General features: G+C 54.6%; 9 protein-coding genes across 9 annotated transcripts; 5 read left to right on the forward strand and 4 right to left on the reverse strand.

Annotated features, from left to right (window-relative positions):
• Positions 1–179: 179 nt before the first annotated feature.
• AYO20_11398 (hypothetical protein) lies at positions 180–982 on the forward strand (the record flags this gene model as incomplete). Its single annotated transcript, XM_022649648.1, has 3 exons — positions 180–232; positions 337–730; positions 776–982. The coding sequence occupies 3 exons, from the start codon at positions 180–182 to the stop codon at positions 980–982; spliced, it is 654 nt and encodes a 217-aa protein (XP_022494371.1).
• A 2,334-nt stretch (positions 983–3,316) lies between these two features.
• On the reverse strand, positions 3,317–4,267 carry AYO20_11399 (hypothetical protein; the record flags this gene model as incomplete). Its single annotated transcript, XM_022649649.1, has 1 exon — positions 3,317–4,267. The coding sequence occupies one exon, from the start codon at positions 4,265–4,267 to the stop codon at positions 3,317–3,319; it is 951 nt and encodes a 316-aa protein (XP_022494372.1).
• A 682-nt stretch (positions 4,268–4,949) lies between these two features.
• AYO20_11400 (hypothetical protein) lies at positions 4,950–6,109 on the reverse strand (the record flags this gene model as incomplete). The annotated part of the gene is made up of 2 exons (XM_022649650.1): positions 4,950–5,708; positions 5,768–6,109. 2 exons carry the CDS (start codon positions 6,107–6,109, stop codon positions 4,950–4,952), a joined length of 1,101 nt encoding a protein of 366 aa, XP_022494373.1.
• Positions 6,110–7,080: 971 nt separating this feature from the next.
• Positions 7,081–9,410, reverse strand: AYO20_11401 (hypothetical protein; the record flags this gene model as incomplete). The annotated part of the gene is made up of 4 exons (XM_022649651.1): positions 7,081–7,385; positions 7,438–7,546; positions 8,364–8,807; positions 8,883–9,410. 4 exons carry the CDS (start codon positions 9,408–9,410, stop codon positions 7,081–7,083), a joined length of 1,386 nt encoding a protein of 461 aa, XP_022494374.1.
• Positions 9,411–9,540: 130 nt separating this feature from the next.
• On the reverse strand, positions 9,541–10,376 carry AYO20_11402 (hypothetical protein; the record flags this gene model as incomplete). Its single annotated transcript, XM_022649652.1, has 3 exons — positions 9,541–10,023; positions 10,080–10,090; positions 10,163–10,376. 3 exons carry the CDS (start codon positions 10,374–10,376, stop codon positions 9,541–9,543), a joined length of 708 nt encoding a protein of 235 aa, XP_022494375.1.
• A 1,362-nt stretch (positions 10,377–11,738) lies between these two features.
• Positions 11,739–12,056, forward strand: AYO20_11403 (Ribose-phosphate pyrophosphokinase 2; the record flags this gene model as incomplete). Its single annotated transcript, XM_022649653.1, has 1 exon — positions 11,739–12,056. The coding sequence occupies one exon, from the start codon at positions 11,739–11,741 to the stop codon at positions 12,054–12,056; it is 318 nt and encodes a 105-aa protein (XP_022494376.1).
• An 884-nt stretch (positions 12,057–12,940) lies between these two features.
• AYO20_11404 (hypothetical protein) lies at positions 12,941–13,479 on the forward strand (the record flags this gene model as incomplete). Its single annotated transcript, XM_022649654.1, has 2 exons — positions 12,941–13,065; positions 13,119–13,479. The coding sequence occupies 2 exons, from the start codon at positions 12,941–12,943 to the stop codon at positions 13,477–13,479; spliced, it is 486 nt and encodes a 161-aa protein (XP_022494377.1).
• A 1,930-nt stretch (positions 13,480–15,409) lies between these two features.
• AYO20_11405 (hypothetical protein) lies at positions 15,410–18,609 on the forward strand (the record flags this gene model as incomplete). Its single annotated transcript, XM_022649655.1, has 3 exons — positions 15,410–15,685; positions 15,737–18,230; positions 18,314–18,609. The coding sequence occupies 3 exons, from the start codon at positions 15,410–15,412 to the stop codon at positions 18,607–18,609; spliced, it is 3,066 nt and encodes a 1,021-aa protein (XP_022494378.1).
• Positions 18,610–19,761: 1,152 nt separating this feature from the next.
• On the forward strand, positions 19,762–20,477 carry AYO20_11406 (hypothetical protein; the record flags this gene model as incomplete). Its single annotated transcript, XM_022649656.1, has 2 exons — positions 19,762–19,894; positions 20,041–20,477. The coding sequence occupies 2 exons, from the start codon at positions 19,762–19,764 to the stop codon at positions 20,475–20,477; spliced, it is 570 nt and encodes a 189-aa protein (XP_022494379.1).
• Between the last annotated feature and the right edge of the window lie 467 nt (positions 20,478–20,944).

A 20,944-nucleotide genomic window follows, 5' to 3' on the forward strand; every position in this document is an offset into this window, starting at 1 on the left:
GTGTTAAAAATAGACTAGCTAGTGCATCGTCCGTGGGATCATTTGGCTGAGCCCCATCGCATGATCAGTGGCAAAGAAAGGATCGGGCCCGATTTTACGGAATTAGTTTGTGATTACCACGAGGGCCGCATGAGCAACGTTACCGTTGATTTTAACCCGTACGAAAAACTGAATCTTGGATGCAGTTAGACGGCTCCCGCACCCAGGCGACGGCTCTGTCAAGCACTGGCAAGTGAGAGCTCAGCTAAGCTCGTCTGATGGAGCCTAAAACCTGTTCGTACAAAGAAGAGGGCGCTCACTAATCAGGGCAGTGGCCTTTACGATGTAGATATGCAGCTCGGATCGCGCAAATAAATTGTGTTCTGATCGTGAGCCACCCTCGAAAGAAAGCCTTGGTCGTCTTCTCGTTTGGCTGCCCTACAGGCATCAAGGGGGCGCGCTCAATCAAGACGACGAGGACGACACCCAGACCCCAACGCTGGATTGGGCGGAGGAGAGCACATTCTGCAAGATCCAACGGGTCGCCTTCCTCAACCCGACCGACGTCTCCCACAACGCGGTGACCCAAGATCACAGCATCATCCTCACTTACACCCTGTGGCGGACCTCATACGGCATAGGCGAGACACCTATGCCTCTGCCCATCCTGGACATCACGACACAGTCGTGGTATGGGGCACTGGAAAATCCTTTTCCAAAAGCGCAGAGCGAAATCGAGATGGATTTACCGGTCGGCTATTCGTGTTAAGGCGATTACTCGTTCCCTTTGATCGAGTTGTCGCCCTCGGCTGGCGAAGGTCTGCATGGCTTCCATACGGGCAACGACATGCTCGCCTACCACATGTTGGCGCGGCTCGCCCGTAACGTGCGTACGCGAATCGGCCCCTACGAAGAATACGCCAATGACGAGGAAGAGACACAGGACGCGGCCGACTTGGGCCCTCCGCCGCTCCCGGCGCCGGATCGTCCTGAGAAGGTCTAGTAGCTAAATTATAGCCCGGATCAATACAAAAGCTTGCGGCGTAGGATGCTACTCTCCGTGAAACGTGAGAGTAGGAGGGAGGGCTTAGAAGGCCGCCCGTGCGCGACCGTCATCATCGCGACGCTAGCTCCTCGGAGAAGAGAGCGCAATTCTGAACATGTCTTTACTGCTCCTGGTCCTACTCCTCTCATCCCTACTTATCTTACTCCACCTGTGGCGAAGGCCGGGGAGGTCTTACTGGCACACAAGAGACAACGGGAAGAGAAAAATAAAGAAACCGAGGAGAGGAACATATGATTACATTAGCTTCCGGAATATATAGAGGCTTTTAGTTGTGAGTGTAGGTAGTTGAACCCTAATAATATAATATCTTCGGCCCTCGCTAAGCCGTAATACCACTTCTACGTCTCTCTTCCCGCCGCTAACCCCAATCCATACCATGGCTTTGCTTAACGTCAGCTGCATATAGAGGTGACTAATACAGAAGAAAAGAGACTGTGGATTGAGGACCCTTACAAGCCCTCTACTCGTGAAGCAGGATTCTACGAGGAATACCACGTTTTAAGTAGGAGAGGCTTCATTTATCATCTAGATAAACTTACGCGGCTCTTTATCTCGAGTAGCCAGACGTTGAATTCGGGGATAAAAGAGGTGCTACGTTTCGTATGCATAGGTACGTTATTAATTGATCGTTATTAATTTAATTACGTATAGATAACGTAGGCTTCCATACGTAGTGTAGAGCCCTACGAAGGCAGGCCACATACAGGGCAGTCAGTTGAGGCCGCACGCCGCAAGAGCAGCCGTATATAGGTACCTTGCAGAGGGCTGTATACAGGCTACGGCGGCGAAGCATTTACTTTCAGAAGTAATGCGCTGCCTTCCTAATTTACTACTACGTCTGCATTCTTACTTACTTTGCGGGCATCGAAGCGGGAAAAGTACCGCACCATCCCAGACCACGGTGTGGCTTATTAAGCGACCGATGTAATTGGTCGGAAAATTAACATGCGGGGCCCCGGCGCTGCGGCTACTAAGCCTTCCAGTAGCTCGGGCTGCCGAACTCCTGAGGAACCCCAAAGACGGGGCAGCGATTAACGGCTCTGGGCTGCGGCCCGTGCCGCCTATTCACTGCACCGTGCCTCACCACCCTTTAGCAGGTCTGGGCTGGACCGGGTGCACCTTGTCGCCCACGGCTGGGCCCTACTGGGAGCGGGCAAGCGGCGCGGCTGACTGACACTTGACAGGCCCCCCGCACTCCGCGACTTTTCTTTGTCATGGGTTGTTTCCCAGCCCCGGTCGGCCGAGACTCGATTATCAGTATGTTCCCTCGTAGCCGCTATCAAGGCCGAGAAGGAAGCGGCACATTCGCAGCTACCAGGGTGCTGTCGAAGTTTCGCACCTCAGACACACGGAAGGACATTGCAGGAGTCGTGTCCGGTGCAGTGCGTCAGAGGCGCCGTCAGCACCGAATACAGCGCTAGCCAGAGCTGGCTGACGGAGATGCGCGTCTGACATGTGCTCGGCAGACTCTTGGTCACCGCTCACCCAGGGGGTGACAGAATTCTGTCCCCACCATTAGGGTATTCTGCCCAGATTTCCTGCCTCACTGGGGACGGAATTCTGTCCCCCTGAGTGCCGCTGCTTAGTCACCGCTGCTTAGTCATTTACGAGACCCGATTAGGCATTTGTCTAGCGTACCTGTGGATTTGTTATTTACCGCGGTGGGAATTATTCGGCTAATCTCCCCATTAGGGTTACCGCCAGGGCAACGAAACAACCAATCAGAAGTCCCCGACAGATTTTGTCGGGGCCTTTTGATTGGCTACCACATGATGATGAGGTCATGTCAGTATGCGACTAGAAGAGGAAATTAGGTCCCCGCCGAGAAAGATCGACAGGCTTTTGTGGAGATTGTGGTGCGATGCAAAAGCTCCCATGACAGCACACAGTCTAGCATGAGCTCCGGGCACTCATTGAGGGAAATGAAAAGCCCAAGCGCTGACGAAGAGCCTTCACCGTGACATTGACTCGCAGATAACTTGATGTTGCCCTATTTCTACGGCATAGGTAGGATTCGGGAGATCATACATATCATTGGCGACGCAATTGAATGATGGGGAGCATGCTCACGTTCATTGACACAACATGGAGTTGCTGGCAGGCATTTGCGCTATCTCGGTGTAACAAAGGAGTAACCACCAAATTTCTGGAACCCGGAAGCAAATGTTCCAAGTGCGTCACCAGCCATTTTCCCTGCAAAATTGCGCCGGATCTTTTTTCTAACCAGTCACTCGCTGCGTCCAATTAGGTCGCTGCCCCCCTCCTTAGCCTTCAAGGCAACAGGCTCCTCAGGAAGTACCGCCTCTCCTCGCACGCCAATCTCCACGCCGGGTGTTCCGGGTCATTTTTGAACGTGGAGATCTCAAAACCGTGCCCCACGTCGTCCAGCACGACCAGCCTGACAGCGACCCCGGCATTGTTCAACAGGGTGATAGCCCCGCGTATCTCCTGCGCAAAGTAGTCCCGGGTCCCGTAGTCGATGTGCATGGGCATAACGAGCTTGCCGAGGTCCTCGACCGACAGCTCCAGGAGCTTCGCGTACTTGAGGTACTTTTGGTCCTCTTCCGCGAGGTTGTCGAACTTGAGGTACGACCTCCAGCCGCGCCGCAGACGGTCCGCCGTCGCCTGCTCGATGCCGCCCTCGGTATCTTCCCAATCCGTGTACGGATCCAGCATCGGATAGATACACATGAAGCCGGGCGGGGCGCGCAGCAGGCGGTCCTCGGGATTCTGCGCGACCAGATCCAGAACCATGTGGGTGGCGGCCCAGGCCAGGTTGGCGCCGGCGCTGCAGCCGATGATGGGAATGGAGTCGGGGATGATGCCAAGCTCTTCCGCGTGCGCGCAGGCGTACTGATATGCGGCGAGCACGTCGCAGGGCGGGGCGGGGAACGGGCGGCCCGCGCGGTAGGCCACGTAGAGGAGGACGTAGCCGCGCCCATCGCGGTCCAGCGGCTCCGTACCCAGCTTGGCGGTGAAGTAGTCGCTGATCGAGGCCATGTCTGCCGTTTCCATGTCGATATCCAGCACCAGCATCGCCCCCCCGGGCACCCAGACAGCCCCCGGCTGCGGCTCGAGGCTATCCTTTGCGCTGCACGTAGCGATGCGCCAGAGGTCGATTTCGACGGGATTCGCCTTCGTGCCAGATGTAACGGTATATTTCTCCTTGACGAGGCCTGAGCCCGGCTCCGGGATGCGTGATAGCGGAGAGATGAGCGACATTTTGTGGGGTCTTGGTATGGGTTTGGAAAGAGTTCTGCAACTAGCTAGCCAACCTAGTAACAAGGAGGATAAATCTGAGGAGGGAGAAGAAAGAATATCCCTCTCTCCTCTCCTTATATCGTACGCTCTACTGTAAGGGGGTGCCAAGCCTAGCGTACTTGTCTCTTCCCCTTGCGTGTTGTCTCTTCTCCTTGCATGTTGTCTCTTCCCCTTGCGTGTTGTCTCTTCTCCTTGCATGTTGTCTCTTCTCCTTGCGTGTTGTCTCTTCTCCTTGCATTTTGTCTCTTCTCCTTGCATTTCGTCTCTCCCCCCTTACACTTTGTCCCTCCTCCTTGCGCATACTCCTCTTCATAAGTGATGTGATTTCTTTCCCTTACGTACGGTGTCTCGACTGGCAGGATTCCTCTATCGGCCCAGCCCGAATCCTACGGCCCCATGCTCACTAGTCCTAGCCCAAGTACATTGTTCAGTCAAATTCGAAGGGATAACGGGGTAGTATCAATTGTTTCCTGTGTTTGAACCAAGACAACTAGTGGGGACCATACATTGAGGAACTGACAAGGTGGTAGATAGCATAGATGACCGCACAGTGACTCTCCCCCGCGACCAGCAGTCTCCCAAGATCCACAGCTCTGTCCCTGACAAGGTGCTCGAGCGGAAAGCGAGGCAGCGATAGAAGGCCTCAACTGAGGATCGAAGCGATGGATCCGGGCACGGGCACCATTCCTGCATCCGAAGAGGATTCGTCGGGTTTAAAACAGCAGGGAGCGCGACCACGCACAATCAGACCGGGCGACTCATTGTAGCCAATACGCTTCCAATCTGACTCTTGGCCGCCCCCTTGGTCTATTTTGACATAGAGGCTGGCGCGCAACAGGAACTTCTCCTGTGCGGTCGGTCCCTTGCCGTTCTTCTTGGTAGATCGCCGGAATTGCAGGCGTTGGAAATGGTGCGCTTTTTTCGTGGGCCCTGGTTGGGTGTCAGATTCTAGGCGCTTGACCTCCACTTCGGCGATGGGACCCAATCTTCGCTGGGGGGTCAACTCATTCAGCACAACCGACCCGTTGTCCTTGTCGGACGTAGCAGACACGCCTACGCCAAACGCGAGGACTTTGAGTTGAGCCCCTGTTTCCGGGGAGTTCCAGCGCACCAATTCGTCACCTCCATAGGACGGGAAGACAACCGAGCAATAGACGTCCATGTAATTTCGGCGGTAGATGATGTAGCCGTTCACCTCTTGATCGTACTCCATGTCTCGGGTAATGGCCGCCGTGAAGGTGAAGTCGATCGTGCTCCATTTTCCGTCGATGTACGACGATAAGGAATGTAGACACTCCTGAGGTACCAGCGGCACCGGTGCGGTTTTTTTCAGCGCCGGGGGAAGTAAAGACACATGGTTTCCTTCCCTCGCGAGGCCGGACGGCTCTCTCGGGACCCCGAGCTGCGAGCGTCCCCATGTGGTTAGCGCAGGCGTCAGCAAAGCTGATGATATGAACCCACCAGATATTGGCCGTTGTGAGCGATGGCCGGGCTACTGAGCTCTTGTCGCATCGTGCCCGGTTCCATCTGGAACGCGCATCCTCCTAGGAGAGCCGGGTCGGGCACGAAATGGTACGCAGGAACATGGTCTCCAGTGCCAGAGAAAGCCGGCGGCATGTTGTTGTAGATAGCGTAAACACCTTCACGGGCATCAAGATCCGCGTTGCCCATGTACTGTCGATCATAGGGGCCCCGAGCCGGTGTCTGCCCCTGGCCAAACACATCTGGTGGGTGGCATAGGCCGTGCGCGAACATGGAGCTTGTATGGGCGGGAAAGGCGGCGGCGGATGTACGTAGCGCCATTGGGTTCGATTGGCTTTCTGCCATGAAGGACGGGACAAAATTCATCATTGGAGTTGCTGACGAGATCTTGATGTTGCACCGATGAGAAAAGAACCGGTTGTGCGAGCCGAAAGATTTCTCCTGCGAGCTACGAGGTTGTTCTCCTACCTACTTATACCACACACGAGCCCAGCCCTCATAGAAAGGTCCTCTCCCCGTGGGCGTCGGGAAGAGAATGGGTGCAACGCCTCTACGCCGTATAACTCACGATGACCAAGGCGCAAAAGTGGACAGCAGCGACGTGGTCGCAGGGAACAAGGCGGCCGGATATGCGACCGGGCGGCGGGTTGTTGGCCAGGCGCACCACGCCCCAAGGTCGAGGCTGAGTGACGGGAAAAGGCCTCTCGGCAGCTCGAAATGATTGGGGGAAAAGTATAGATTGCTCGTAGAGATGGTCTGATGAAGCGACAGGAATTACGCCCGGCTCGTATAATGGAAGGCGCAATGGTCGGGCTCAGATTATGCCTCGCGCCCCGAAACAACGCGGGGTTCTTGACCGAACTTTGTGCATACCGAGAATGCCAAGGGGGGCAGTGCACATATTCTGTACGATGGTGACGTAGATGGGGCGCGCGCACAGGCCAGGAGGGGCAGATGACGGTCGTGCTCTCGAATCACGCTCTCCGTTGGGCTGCTAGCAATAAATGACAGCTCAGCGATGACGGGGCGGTGAAAGAAAGTGAAGCTGGCCTTGATTGAAGCGAGCCCATTCTCGGGCAAGGCGCAGTTGCAGCCTGGCCCGAGACAAGGCTGTGGTGGCAGCCACGGAGGTCCGACAAGGGTTACGTAAGATCAGGCAAATGCTTGGCAGTGGCGGTGGGCACGGGACCTGGGCTCAGACTAGCAAACCCTGGAAGGGCGCTATGTGGTTCCGCATCTCAGCCCCGTTCGGCTGATTCTCGACCTACTCCACCCCCTCCTTCTCGGACTGTCTACAGCCTCAGCAAGGTGGGCTCGAACAGCACGCCGTCCACTTCCTCAGGGGGCTCGAGGTCGGCGCCATCCGAGATGCCGTACGAGCCGTTCCGGCCAAGCCTTGCCGCTTCCCAGGCACGCTCCCGCCCAGCGTGACGGCCGTAGAAAGCATCTTCCTTCGGGTCGTCAGCTTCTGGTTCGGCATCGGCATCACGGTCCCAGAACCACGAGTCATCCTCACGTCCACCCCCCTCGTCGCCCAGCACCGCGAACATCAGCCGTTGCAGCCCGTGATTCTTGCGGATGAAGGCCCCGAGCCTAGCTAGGTGTTGCGAGATGACAAATGAATGGGTTGCAAGAAAGTCATGGTCCACCATAGAAAGAGACACCGAGGTCACATTTGCCATTATGACTCTTTAACACCTCTCTTCCAGAGATGATGTTGCGGTCGAAGACGTCCAGCCAGCCGACAAGCTCCTCGAGCTGTAAATACAGTTCATCAACGAGGTAGCGCGGGAGAGCAAGCCCCATTGCGAGACTCTGGTCCTACACGTGATGCCTGGAGCCATATGCGTCCAGACGGAGAAAAACAAGGGCGACCTACTGAGTCTGATGCCAGACTGAGACCCGTTTTCCAACATGCGGAAAAAAAAATGTATCTACCACAGAATGTTCGGTGTATTTATCAAGTCTATGGCTTCATCTGTCAAATTGCGCCTCAAAGTCGAGCTCTGTGCTAAAAGTGATGGGCGATCATATGAGGCTCAGCTCGGTGTTCGCACCAACGCTGCTTTCCCCGTCCGCCATACTATTACAACACATGTAACTGTAGGGGCGCCCCTTTCGAGATTTACCGAACACCTGTCACTGACGTGTTCTTCCTCGGCGTCCAAGTCGCGTTTGTCGCGCAGCTAGCCAATGAAGCGTAGTGTCGGAAATCACGCCACAAGCACTGATCCACCCGCTTGACTCATTTAGCCTTAAAGGCGGAAGATCTCCGCAGCGGGGGAAGAACGCTTGTGACTTGTAGTTCTCCATGATTCTCTGAGCTTGAAGAGCTACTGAGCATTGTCGTCTTTGTCACAGCCGACTCGAATCTGGACAACATTTACCGATAAACCGGCCTTTCGCACCACACCCCCCACCCCCCCCCCCCAACAACCATGGCAGAGACCGAATCAACCCATGAACGCTCAGCAAACACAAGACTCATGGACCGTAAAGGCTTCGGCGGGACGCTGAGCGCCGTCTTCTTCCTTTTCGTTATCCTTGGCTTGATTAACTCTGTGGCATCACTTACTCGGTTGGGCGCGTCCTGCTTCCTCTTGTGGGTTGCGGGCCTTGGAATCCTTTGGTCACAATCATCCTTCTTATTGCGAACGGTTTGGCCTTCGGCGTCCACGCTGCTTCCGGATTGGAATGAAGGAAGCTTTGTTTCCCGGTCAAGCCGTTTGCGGTCGTTCATTTTGCGCTCCTGGCTTCGATAAGCCGGTTCTTTCCTGGGCGTGCTATAATGTCCCGTGCTCGATACATTTTCGCCTCCATGCTCACCATGCTCTGCTTGTTGCGCAGGCGGCGGCGTGCCCCGTTGTGTTGAGCCATCTCTGTCCGTCTTGTCGGAAGGTGTCGGCCGCCATAAACAGAAGCCTGGATAGGGGCGCGCGCACACCAGCCAGTCTTGGAAACAAAGGTGCTGGAAAGCATCTCTGAAGAGGAGCAACGCAAATGAAGAAAAGTCTTCATCCTAATTGGTTCAGACCAGTCCTCTTGTAATGGTTCAGAGGCTCCCTGCAGCTCGTAGTAGACGGTGGCTCAATACGATCGACGCGACTTGTCCGTTTTCTACTGGGTAGAGAGCGGGATTGGGGCACGAGTCGGCCACAAGCGACACTCGTCTGGGCGGCTCCACTTGCTGTGCTTGAGGCGGGGGAATCCTCCATTGCTGCTCTGTTGCTTCTGTGTGGACCTGAAGCCTCCTATTGAAAATACGCTCCTGGTGTTTTATCCCTTGCGCGTGCACGCCGATTCCCTTTAGGAGCTCTGCCATACGCATCCGTACGTCAATCCTAGCATGGGCGTGTTTCTGCAGGTGGGCCTGCCAATGTTTATCGTCCCTGACGGTCATGTCAATGGTGCCTGTCGAGTGCGGTAGGCTCTTACGCAGAAGCACTAGTGGGCTCTTCTCGATCACGATTGTTTCTTCCTTCCGAGTTGTAGAATGCACAATGCGGAGTCGAATTTTCCGGTTGTAAGGGATGTCTTCCCACGCGTTCCAAGAACTCTTCCCTCGTCCACGCCACTGGCCATAAGCCTCGGTGATCAAGGCCTTGTTAGGCAGGCCATACATTATCAGTGGGGCTGCCCGAATCTCCGCGAGGTCACAGAGATCTCAGAGGCCAGGTGACTGCACCTCATTCGGGCGGGCAGGTTTGGTGCCTGTGTCGCAGTGCTGCAGAAGTGAATCACTTTGTCTGCATTCATGCTCGCGGCGGGAAGCAGGGGGACCTTGATCTCGCGTTCGGCCAATCTCGCAAGACGAGCATGTGGCGCGAGGCCTGCTCGTACTGCCAGCCCAGCGCGGTAGGCTCGGTCACCAGCTCGCCGTTGACCTCGAGGATAATGTCGCCGAGATAGAGCGGGCGCTTCTCTTTACCAGGCAGGGGCTGCTTAAAAGGGAGTAGGTCCGCCTCGAGTAGAACCTCCTTACCGGCGCGATTCAACCGTATCTCCCAGTTCTCTCCGAAAAGTCTAAGCCGGAAAGGCTCTAAATACCTCGCATGGATCCACATTAAAGTCCCGAAACCGCATATCCGCTTCTTGGCCGTTGCGAATCGGCTCGAGTGCTGCCCGCAGCCCGTCGATCGGCAGGTAGTAATCTCCCGGATAGAATCTACGGGTCCGAGGATCTGGCCTGCCTCGTTGAGCAGGATCCCATTCTTCTGGTTGCGTGAGGGAGGGTCCTCGAGCCGGCATGTCAGGTAGTGAAAGGGGAAATATTCCGAGGTACTCTACTTACTATGGTCGTCCCTCAACGTATAAGTTAGCGATTTTCGTCCGGGTCACCGTCTTGTTACCGATATCGAAGGGGACGTAGAAGACCTCGGTACCGGGCGTGAGGGCGTAGGAGCTCCTTATCGACCGATGTGGTGTCAAACTTCAGTACGGCCACATCATGTGCCGGGTGGAGAAAGGCCGGTCGCGCTGCAACGTCTTTTCCTTCCGCTACCGTGACCCCAAGCTCGTCGAGCAGATTGACCTTGCCGCGAATGGGGAAGGTAAGCCCATTGTTCGGCATCGACGACCACAGCGACATTGTAGCATGTGTCCGCAGTACCGTCGATTAGGGTATAACGTTACGGGTGACAGCGTACCAGAGACGGAAATATCCGGATGACCGCATCGGGTATGTTAGGATGGGCTTGTCGGAGTAGGGCAAGGGGATCAACTCACAAGACACCTGATCGGTGCTTCGGACAATGAATCTCGATCGAGTGCTCAAGCGCGTGGGGCTATGCAGATACCTCTCTTGGAATCGGAAAAATAGTCTGTCTAGTGGGCCATTCCATACGTTATCTAGGATGAAGGCAAGCTGTCTCGTGTCTATGATGGGAATGTCTTTACCTGAATCGATCAGCATTTTTGGAGTAAAAGGTTCTTCGGCGTGGATACTGGTGATAACCCCCCAAAGGGGTCGGTTATAGTAAATAGCCATCGAAAACGACATGTTCTGAAACACGGTGCCCTGTCTGATGAGAAGGTGGGTGGCGGTGAGTGCGTGTAAATCCTCGATGGTACACTCGACTTCGTATTCGCCTTTGGGGCCCCCACCATATGGTCATGACCGTTTCGTGGACGTGGTCACCTAACGGGATTTCGATCTGGAGCTGGCCCCCCAGCGTGACCGTGGAGAGTATAACGGCGCAGCCTTGAACAGAAGAGATCGCTGTTAAGGGTGCATTTATGATATGAATTCTGAGACGAAGGAGTCTGACTCGAGCAACTACATCGGCGTGAGAGATATGTGCGCGCTCAGCCTCGTGCGGGGTAGCCAGGCGCAGGCCGTGATACTCATTATGCCCATTCGGTTATCAGAGGTGGTAATAAAGATCCATAGCTTCGAGACGAAAGCGGTTTAGTCGGCTGAACCTGCGGCTGAAGCTGTCCGGAGTTTGGCTTGCAGCCTTGACATTGCACGGTCAAAGAGTATATGTCGTCTGCGTGGAGGGTATAGAATTATAGATCGACGGGCTGCTGGATTTACCCCCCGATTTCTCGACCGAAGTAGGGACTATCCATTTTATCCATCCCTATATATATAGTATAACCCCGTTATCCCCCGCAATCGGTAATTCCTATAGTCTCTTTTTACGCGAACCCTGGACGTAACTGGCTTGGTTGGTTGTCGTTGCGCCGCGTCGAAACAAATAAAGGAGGGGGTGGCCCCAGCGAGGCACAGGCCACACGGCAATCGCGTGTTGTATCAAGGTCCGAATTTCTTCCGAGCCTGCCTGGTAAGGAACAGAGGATAAAATATCGGACGCTTGGGGGGTTCGATGCGATTCCATACTTTCGGACACGGGTTTGTTGACGGACCCGCCTAGACACGACTCTCTTGCTAGAGACGCGCCTGTAGCAGAGAGCATAGAAGCTAGAAGCTATGTATTCAGTCAGCTCAATGGATTATTCCATGTTCTTTGGCGTCGACGACGGTGATAATGATGACAACGATGGGAAAGATACAAGAGGGCTTGATGTGCTTGAAAGCCTCAGCGTCCTATCACAGGAGGCGCAGATCCAGATTGGGGCCTTCTTCGCTAAGCACCCCGTGACGCTGGAGATGTGCCATCAGCACGTGGTCGCCGTGCTGAAGAAGAAAGTGGTGATCCGGTCGGCCGACATCCAATTAAGCGACGGCTGCTACACTTGTCACGTGGACAACACCGACGAGGACCCGGAAGACAGCATGTTGGCGAGGCGCGCGATCTCGACCTGAGCCAGGTCGCCACGGCCGCAGAGCTCTACGGCAATTGGGTGCCTTCCTTTCAGTCCCTCGGCACGCTAGGTTCGGGCCCGCTGCATGTGTGGAAGCTGGTCTATCTGCGCGGCGTGGGGCTCGGCCGGGCCCTGGACGAACTGGACATCCGTCCGGTCCGGTTTCTTGCGTTCAGATCGATATGCATTGACCAGCCCTCTGGAAAGCATGCAATCCCGTGATAGCACTGTGAGTGTGATAATTTGATTAGTATGAAAGAAAATTGTAAAAAAGCCCGCGGAGGCTGTTAGATAGGTCAATAGATGGAATACACCAAGACTAGATAGCTATGGCCCCTATATATAGAGAGTCGAAGCCTTGAAGAGTGTGAGGAACAGCCTAGGGAAGTAGGTAGACCTAGTGAATAGAAGAGGTAGTTGAATCTATTAGGTATTCCTTGACATCGAGTCACTACACGACTCGAAGAATAAGAGAAGGAGACGTCACTCATGCGAGTCGTACGCTATCTAAATAGGTAGTGTCACCCTTAGTCTAACCTCGGCTAATTTAGGGGACCTCGGACAATCCTCGGGGGTCTTAGCTAAATCGTGGGAGGTGGGACTTCGCCGATAGCCGCTTAGTCATTCATGACAAAGAGGTTTCGAGGAACGTGCGATGGCACACCGCTACTTATCCGTCCCGTTTGGGCGTGTACTATCCTTGGCTAGTTTACCATGTTTGGTGGCTGTGGCATAACGCGGTGGAAATTATCCGGCTAACCTTCTCGATAGGGCCCGGGCACCATCACGTGACAACTTTTGCCGGCCACGCTGTTCACCGACTTTTCCCCAATTTACGCAGCTCAGACTTCAACATCTTCGCCTCTAGAACGATATCAACGAACCATGGCGGATATTTCTCGAGAAAGGCTCCTGTATGCCATTTTTCACGGTGCTAATGAGGTCTTCGGCGACGACAACGACGACTGGATGCTAATCCGGGACCTTCTCATCATGGGACCGGAAGCGAGGTAAGTTCGCCTTCACCGCTAGCAGGGATGAGGCTGATAAAACATACTTTTAGCGAAGAGGCCTTTGACACCCTTCTCGAAATCCACGGCTTGAAGCTTGATGGACAGATGTTAGTTTCGACGGAGACCGAACCACGAACCGGCAGCACGGATGACAGTCCATCAAGCCAGACTGCGTCATCAGCAGATCCGGACGAAGACTCAGCAGGACCAGAGGAAGACTCAGCAGGACCAGAGGAAGACTCAGCAGGACCAGAGGAAGACTCAGCAGGACTAGACGAAGAGTCGCACATTGGGACACGGCCACCAGGCACTATGGTTTTTCTGCTCTCATGGTGTGGTTTATTGTCCAATATCAACCTGGATTTCAAAAAGTATGCGGAGAGAATGGGTGTCTCGGAAAGCGAAGTGTAAGCCGCGTTCACCCAGTTCTGTTTTAGGTCTGACAACAACCAGCCGACACGAATTTCATGATATGCTTCGAAGCTACGGGCATCAATTGACAGGAGAGCGGCTGAGGCCTACTTATGAATAACGCTGATTCCAGGCCCTCTCGGGAAAAGTTGTCATCGGCCACTCCACAAGAGGTTTGGAGAGTGCCTTCAAGAGCGCTTCTGGATCGTACTGTATGCCCTGTTCCTCCAATGGAACGAGAGGATGTGATGCGACTAAATTGTCTTGCTTGTGAGGTATACGAGTGGGCATGGAGGAAACCGGCGGAACCTAGGTACACTATCTTTAAATCATATTTCCGAGACTATCAGATGGTCTTTTATGGCATCGTGCTGCTCAAGAATATCGCTGCAGAAGCTAATTGCGACGGTAATCAAAGGGGCCCAGTTCTCCCGCGTCTACACGCCCCTACACCTGAGGTGATGGCTGAAATGATGGCTGAAATAGCTGCCTACCACTTTCCAGAGGGGCGGAAAGTCTTCCTGTTGAGATGTTGCCCACATTCGCCGGGAGGGGTGCCAACTTGGTCTTGGTGGCCGTGACAGGAATGGGGTTATCAATGGCGGGCGTGCTCCCGGCCGTGGCTGCTATCTCCGAGCCTGCCCAGGAAGTCAGATGGAAATTGGATTCGACAGTCTCCGATGTTTTGCACTCTGTCGGAACGGTCAGGCAAAGTGTGTGCTCGTCTTTCACCTGCTTGAATGAGCTAGGTCTTGTATGGTGTCTCCAGAGAGCCATGCAAAACTGTTCTCCATCAGAACTTCTGGACCATCCTCCCTCGTCCATCGAACGTAAAGTTTCCTTTTCTTCGGATGGACCTTTTCCACATGGGCAATCCAGTCTTTCCGCGGAATCCTTCTCGACAAAAACGAACTTTGTTCTTGGGATCTCGAGGAATGGCTGTGGGCGACGCAATCCAAACCTGGACAATATGACCGCCTTTTCGGATGCGGTAGAGGAGGTCCTTTTCCCCCAAATCTAGAGATAGTACGGCGGCGACGACAACGCTAGCCTTGGTATTTTAGTAGTTGACGCTAGGCTTTAGTTGTAGCCATTGAGATAACCAACCGGACCATCTGGCCAAACGTCAAGTGTGAAAAGACGTGGCGGGTATCGGTGTCAGGACAGGGATACTTGGCCATATGTCGTGCAATAGTTTCTGTTTCAAGATAGGCAACCGAGGCGTGATTCCGGCATTTTCCGCCTCGCGTGGAGTAATCACAGACAGCCTCTACCTTTAATCTGTCGGGCACGGTCAGACTGTACAAAGAGGCTGCCAGCACATCCTCCTGTCTTGACATGTATGTAGCACCCATTTACGGCAGTGTCACCTCTGGCAACCGTTGATTGGTTGAGTCGCCTCACCGAAAGTGACAGGACGGATGCCAAGGAGTAAGCACGTATATGATATCACATTTTACGTTAAGTACTGGGATCCTGTGTTCTCTGACACGCGTCAATGTTTTCGGGCCAAGGCTGATGGCCAATCATTTTCACTCTTGGCGCCAGGGGTCGGAAGATCGGCAACCTTGGCCGGTCCGATTGCCGTTTTCATCAGCACAGCCGCAGCAAGGCAGACGAGCAGAGCCGCATCCAAGGCAGACGAGCAGGCAGCCTCGTCCGTGTCTGCCTGAGACCATTTTTGTATACAAAAAGTGTGAGATGGCGCTGGCAGTGCTAATTCTCTCGCCTAGTCACTATCACACCAAGGCCCCCACTGCCACCACCTCACAAGTAAGCCTCAGATTGAAGGGCCTGTTCAGTCGTCTCCAATACTCATTGTATTCTTCATCATTCTCTTTCTTCTTTGTCCGCATCGGCCCATCATTCCGATCAAGACCTTGGAAGCAGAACACACAATTCCTGCTCCACGGTTCCCGTCCAGTTCATCATGTCCTCGTCGTCCCTGCATGATGATGGCTCTGAGCCAAAATCAGGCCGTCATATTGGCAAGGTCATCACGGATAACCCCATTCGATCGCCGCTCGACAGGCGCTCTTACTGTCTAGAAGAGCTCCAAAATGGGCTCAAGGTCCAGTGGATTCATAGTCCCGGGGCTGAGGAGTCCATCGTGGTGATGGACGTCGAGTCTGGGTTCCTCAACGACGGTGAAGTGGAGGGTATTGGACATGCCTTGGAGCATTTTCTCATGATGGGATCTGAAAAGGTAAAGCGCCACCTGTTCCCGACAGGATAACGCACCTAACGTACCTCAAAGTACCCGCGCAGGGACGAACTCGACGAACGCGTTACCAAGCACGGTGGTTTTAAGAATGCAACGACTGTGCAGGACGTCACCCAGTTCTTCTTCTGGATCAATACCGACGCGGCCGACCAAGAGGCCGGCGCCAAATTGAACGAGGTTTTAGATGTCTTCCTCCATATTTTCATCGACCCCACTTTCAATCCCGACACGGTCGAGCGTGAGCTCAGCGCGATCGACGGCGAATTTGAGCACCAGGTACGACACGACGCGAACAGGGTTCAACAATTGGAGCAATTGCTGTCCAACCCTGAACATCCAATGTCCGGGACGTTCCAATTCGGGAATCGCAAGTCGTTGGGGGACCCGGCGGAGCTTCTCCCAAAGGTAATTGAGCACTACAACAAGCACTACTGCGCAGGCCTCATGCGGTGCGTCATACTCTCTCCGCTGCCCATCCAAGACTTGCGGGACAATTTCGCGGCCACCCTGGGCGAGATCCCCAACAGAGGGCTTAGTAAAAAGGTCTGGGACACTATCCCTCGCTACCTCGAAAAGGACATGGGCACGGAGACGTTTGTGGAGCCTGTTGCGGATATGGATTATCTGTTCATCGACTTTCACTTCCCCGGACACGAAGATTGCGGATACTCGGCCAGAGGGGGTCACGCAGTCGATCTCCTGACGCAGATGGCAGAGGGAAGCCTTTACGACGTGCTCCACAGGAAACAGTTGATCCACAGTCTCGGCGCCACCACGTCGTACGATACCGGCTATAGAATGATCGCGATTTATATACATCTGACAACAACCGGGGCCAAGAAGTACCAAGACGTGGTCCAGGAAGTATTCCACATGATCGCCCGCATGAAGGCCGAGGGTCCGCAGCAGGAACGGGTCGAAGAGCAGACGAGGCTCGAGCACATCAACTTTTGCACCACCCAAACCTCTAACCAGGCCCTCGCCCTGGATGTGGCCAATAACATGACGGAGTCATACATCCATCCCGAGAACCTTATTTATGGCAGCAACCAAATCTCGATCGCGAGCCAATTTGACGCCGACGATATCGTCAAGAACCTGAGCCTGCTGCAGCCTGGAAACATGCGCCTCACGCTCCTCTCGACCGAGTACAAGGACCTAGCCACCGAGGAAGAGAAATGGTATGGGACGAAGTGGGCGACCCGTAAGATATCGCCCGATGACATGGCCAGGTATTCTACCGCCGCCGGTCTATCCCTCGACCAGCTGCCCCCGGAGCCCAAACTGCCGCCGCCGAACCGGTTCATCACCAAGCACGACTACGAGAGCGAACTTCTCGGGCCGCAGCGGGGTAAGCCGGCGCAAGCACCGGGGACCGCCGAGGAGGAGAAGCGGGGGCGCCCGCCGCCCAGGGCCCTGCAGACGGGCGAGAACGACATTTGGTATACACCGGGCCAGGGGCTGTGGGTCGAACCCCGGATCAAGATCAACATGCGCATCCGACCCGACAATGTCTATGCCGACCCAAAAAGCAGTATAAAAACGGGTATATTCATGGAATCCGCCGACCGCGCCGGGACCGCCCTTCGCGACCAGTTCAACAAGGCAGGCATGAGGTGTGGCGCCGGCAAGTCGGACGACAGCCTCACGTTTTCGGCCACCGGTTTCAAGGACGTGCTCCGGCCCATGCTGGAAGAGTTCTTCCAGGCCTTGCGGCACCACGAGCCGACGGAAGCCGACTTCGACGCAGTCAAAGAAGTTTACTTCCAGACGTTTCGGAATGCAAAGCTCGAAAACCCGTCGAGCCACAGCGACCGCCATCTCCACTGGCTCACCACCGAACATGACTTTTCGGCCGAGCAAAAAGAAGCGGCACTGGAAGCCACCACGTTCGACGATGTGCGGGAGTGGGGAACCAAGATCTTCAACACGACGCAATTCCAGTTCCTCGTCAGCGGCGACGTCACCGAGGCCGAGGCGAGAGAACTATGGCCCTTCTGCCGGGAAAAGCTGGAACTCAGGTGGCGATCCGGAGGGGAGCCACCGCGGCGCCGAGCGCGGCTGCCGACGTCGGGCCGCATCAACCTATTCCAGCGGGCCATGTTCGACCCGGAGAACGAGAACAGCCATGTGAATGCCGTCATCTTCCTGGGCGCCAGCCGCCGGGCCGAGCATGTCGCTGCCCCGCTGCTCCTGGTCCAGATTCTCAAGACAAAAGCGTTCGACAAGCTGCGCACGGAGCACGGCCTGGGGTATAGCGTCGGCATGGTCACCGATACCGGCCCTCAACAGTCGGCCCTCAGTGTCTACGTCGAGTGTCCCAAACACTCGTGCCTGGAGGCGGCCCGATTCATGCTCGAATTCATCCAAGAGGCCCCCGGCATGGTGGAACAGCTCAGCCCCGAGCAGATTGAAGAGTACACAGAGGCCTGCACGAAGCACATCGACACAGAGATCAGAACGCTCGATGAATACCAATTGTGGGCGTGGGGATGCATCGACTCGCGAACGTACGGCTTCCACAGACGTAAGTATCCCTCCGTCACTCTCGTTCCCCCCCCGGTGAGGTCCCTTATTGGTGAAAGAACCGCTAACGCTCCAGGGGTTCAGACAAGCGCTTTGTCGACGAACTGCGAAAAGTCACAAAGGAGCAGCTGGTCGACCTGGCCCGGCAGATGCACCCCTCGTTCCCCGAGGGCACCCAGCTCTGGCTCTTCATGGAGGCCAAGAAGCGGGAGACGGCCAAAGGGAATCCGGCCTACATCGACCTGTTCCCCGAGGGCAGAAATGTCGCATTCGTGACTGACGTGGCCGACTTTCCCGACCTGAGCGCCCCAGAGGAGGCCGAGGAGAGTCCGGAGGATTTTCTTGTCGAGTCTGGGGGACTTTTGACCAGTCAATCGTGATCCGCTAGATACATTTTTTTGGTTGTCTTTTTATTTTTTTCGTATAGTTGGCTCACGCTTGTCCGTCCCTTCCTTTACAAGGCCACTATAGATTGTCAGCCCCACGTTAAATAGCCATTGAAGAAAACCTTGTCGACCCATCCAAGCACGGTGTGAAATAAGCTTTTCCTAATAGGGTTAGCGCCACCCGCCTAAAGCAACCAATTAGAAGCCCCCGACAGAATTTGTTGGGGCCTGTTGATTGGCGGCCTCGGCCGAATCCAGCTCTCGACATTACCACAGTGGGACTAGCTTCTTTGTCAGATGAATTCAACGTCGCCGATTAGCGTTAACAGCCCAGGGTGTCGAGACCCCAGAAGATTACATAACCGTCCTACATTTTCCGGTAGAAGGAGACTTCCAGGACATGAAGCTCCGGTATCAAAAATCTCGTAGGTGTGCGTTTGCTCATTGTTTGCTCAAGGTCGCTCGAAATACTGAGCTGTGCCACAAGTGCAGAAATGTCTTGTTCTGGAGTAGGATTACGCGGTGTCACGCTCTAGGTATAAATATGCAAATCTTGTTCCAGGTCAGGGTTACGGCTTCGAAGCATGAAGTCACCAAGATGATGAAGTCTCTAAACGGCGCTCTTGACAGCAAATTTGAAGAGATCCTCGAGAGCAGTGGTTAATCGCGGCACAATTGGTACTAACGAGACATTATGGTGTAAATAAAGGTAGATTAGGGGTTCCTACTATTAATCGAAAGTATAAATCTAAAGAATCGGAGTCCACTATCGCGTTAGATAGTTCTTAACTAAAGAGGTAAAGGAGGAAGATAAGGTTAACTCTTCAAATGTTTATCCAGCCCATTCGCTTGCCTCTTTAGGTAATTCTCGTCCAACAGCTCTGACTGTCGGACCGACTTTTTTCCTGAGGCGCCAAAACCTTATCGCCTACTAGACTCCTCGCTACAGCTCACTGCCTACCTATTCGGCTACAGTAATCGATCTTTCCGTAACTAGAAATGCCAGCGCCCTTTGTGCTCATTGGCTCATCATCCGTTACCGCTGTTCCTTCCGTTTTCATAGTCTCACGATGCTCCTCCCGTCCCATTTCCACGAGTGCAATCCACGCGCGACCCTTTGCGGCTTGAGATGCTTGGGATGTGCCCATGGAGGGCCACAGAATTGCTCGCTCTCTGCAGGCTCCCAAATACCTCCCGGGCGCCCTGAGTGTGGCGGCGTGCAATTTCATGTCTACTTGGCTGCGCGGATGGCCTGCATCCTCACCACCTTCGAAGTTAAGTACGTTCACATACCGGTTTTCAGTGCGTGCCATTCTGAAGCAGATAGTTTTGTATGTTTTCTCCATTAACAACCTAGCGTGTCACCGAACCATTCAGCACACTCAGCTGTCTGGACGAATTCTTCATATGCTGTTTGCGTTGCAGTAACTACCTTGGGCCATGAAAGGGGTGAGATTCCGTTAGCAGCCGCGTACGCCAATCCCACGGGGAAGGGGTTCCATCTCCGGAGGTGCTTTGAAGAACATGATTTCGTTGAACCTCCCTTCCCTACATGTCATTTCTACCCCTCGACCGAAGAGAAAGTTATAAAATCTTTCCCACTGCCCCTCGACTCTACCGCAAGCACAAGCGAACCCGCAAGGACATCGTTGGTCCGCACCCAGCCTCTCCCCCGGCGGTTCGGCAATTTTGACCTGTTCATCAACTTCGGCCTTCTCGTCAACTTCCTCCTTTTCGTTGTCGGAAATCGCGATCTGCAGCGGACGGGACACGAGCAGGTCGGCGAGGGAAAGAAGGTGACAGGACCACACGTCGTCCTCGCTGCGCACCGCCCGTGGCATCAAGATGTCGCACCACCTTAAGAGGCCGAGATTCGGGACTACCGAGGGGTTTCCTCGAGGTAGGTGGACCGAGACACAGTACGCCGTCGCCAGTATAAAGAGCGATGTCATGTCGTCGCACCCAGACGGCCGGGTAAGAGAATTCAGGCAAGCCATGAGGCTCGGTCCCTGGTGGTCACGATGTTGATCTGTGAACTCTTCTGTTTTGCATCTTGTCAGCCACGTGTGTCCTTCACAAGCAGGAAAGACGATGGGTGGAAGACGCACAGGGGAAGGCCTGGAGGTCCCATTCGCCCATTCTCTTCCCGGTCTGCATCGCCTGCTCGTTCTCCTCGATCTGCCACTCAACCCGCTCCTCTGGAGGATGGAATCCCAAACCTGACGAGCAATCAACGGCTGTACCGTGAGCCTCATCGACACCGTCGTCCTTTCAGAGAATAGCTCGAGGCGGAAACTGACAGGAATAGAAAAAGGTCAAGGTGCTCAGG

The sequence above is a fragment of the Fonsecaea nubica genome (assembly GCF_001646965.1).
Source record: "Fonsecaea nubica strain CBS 269.64 chromosome Unknown Scaff152, whole genome shotgun sequence".
NCBI classification, from domain to species: Eukaryota; Fungi; Ascomycota; class Eurotiomycetes; order Chaetothyriales; family Herpotrichiellaceae; genus Fonsecaea; species Fonsecaea nubica.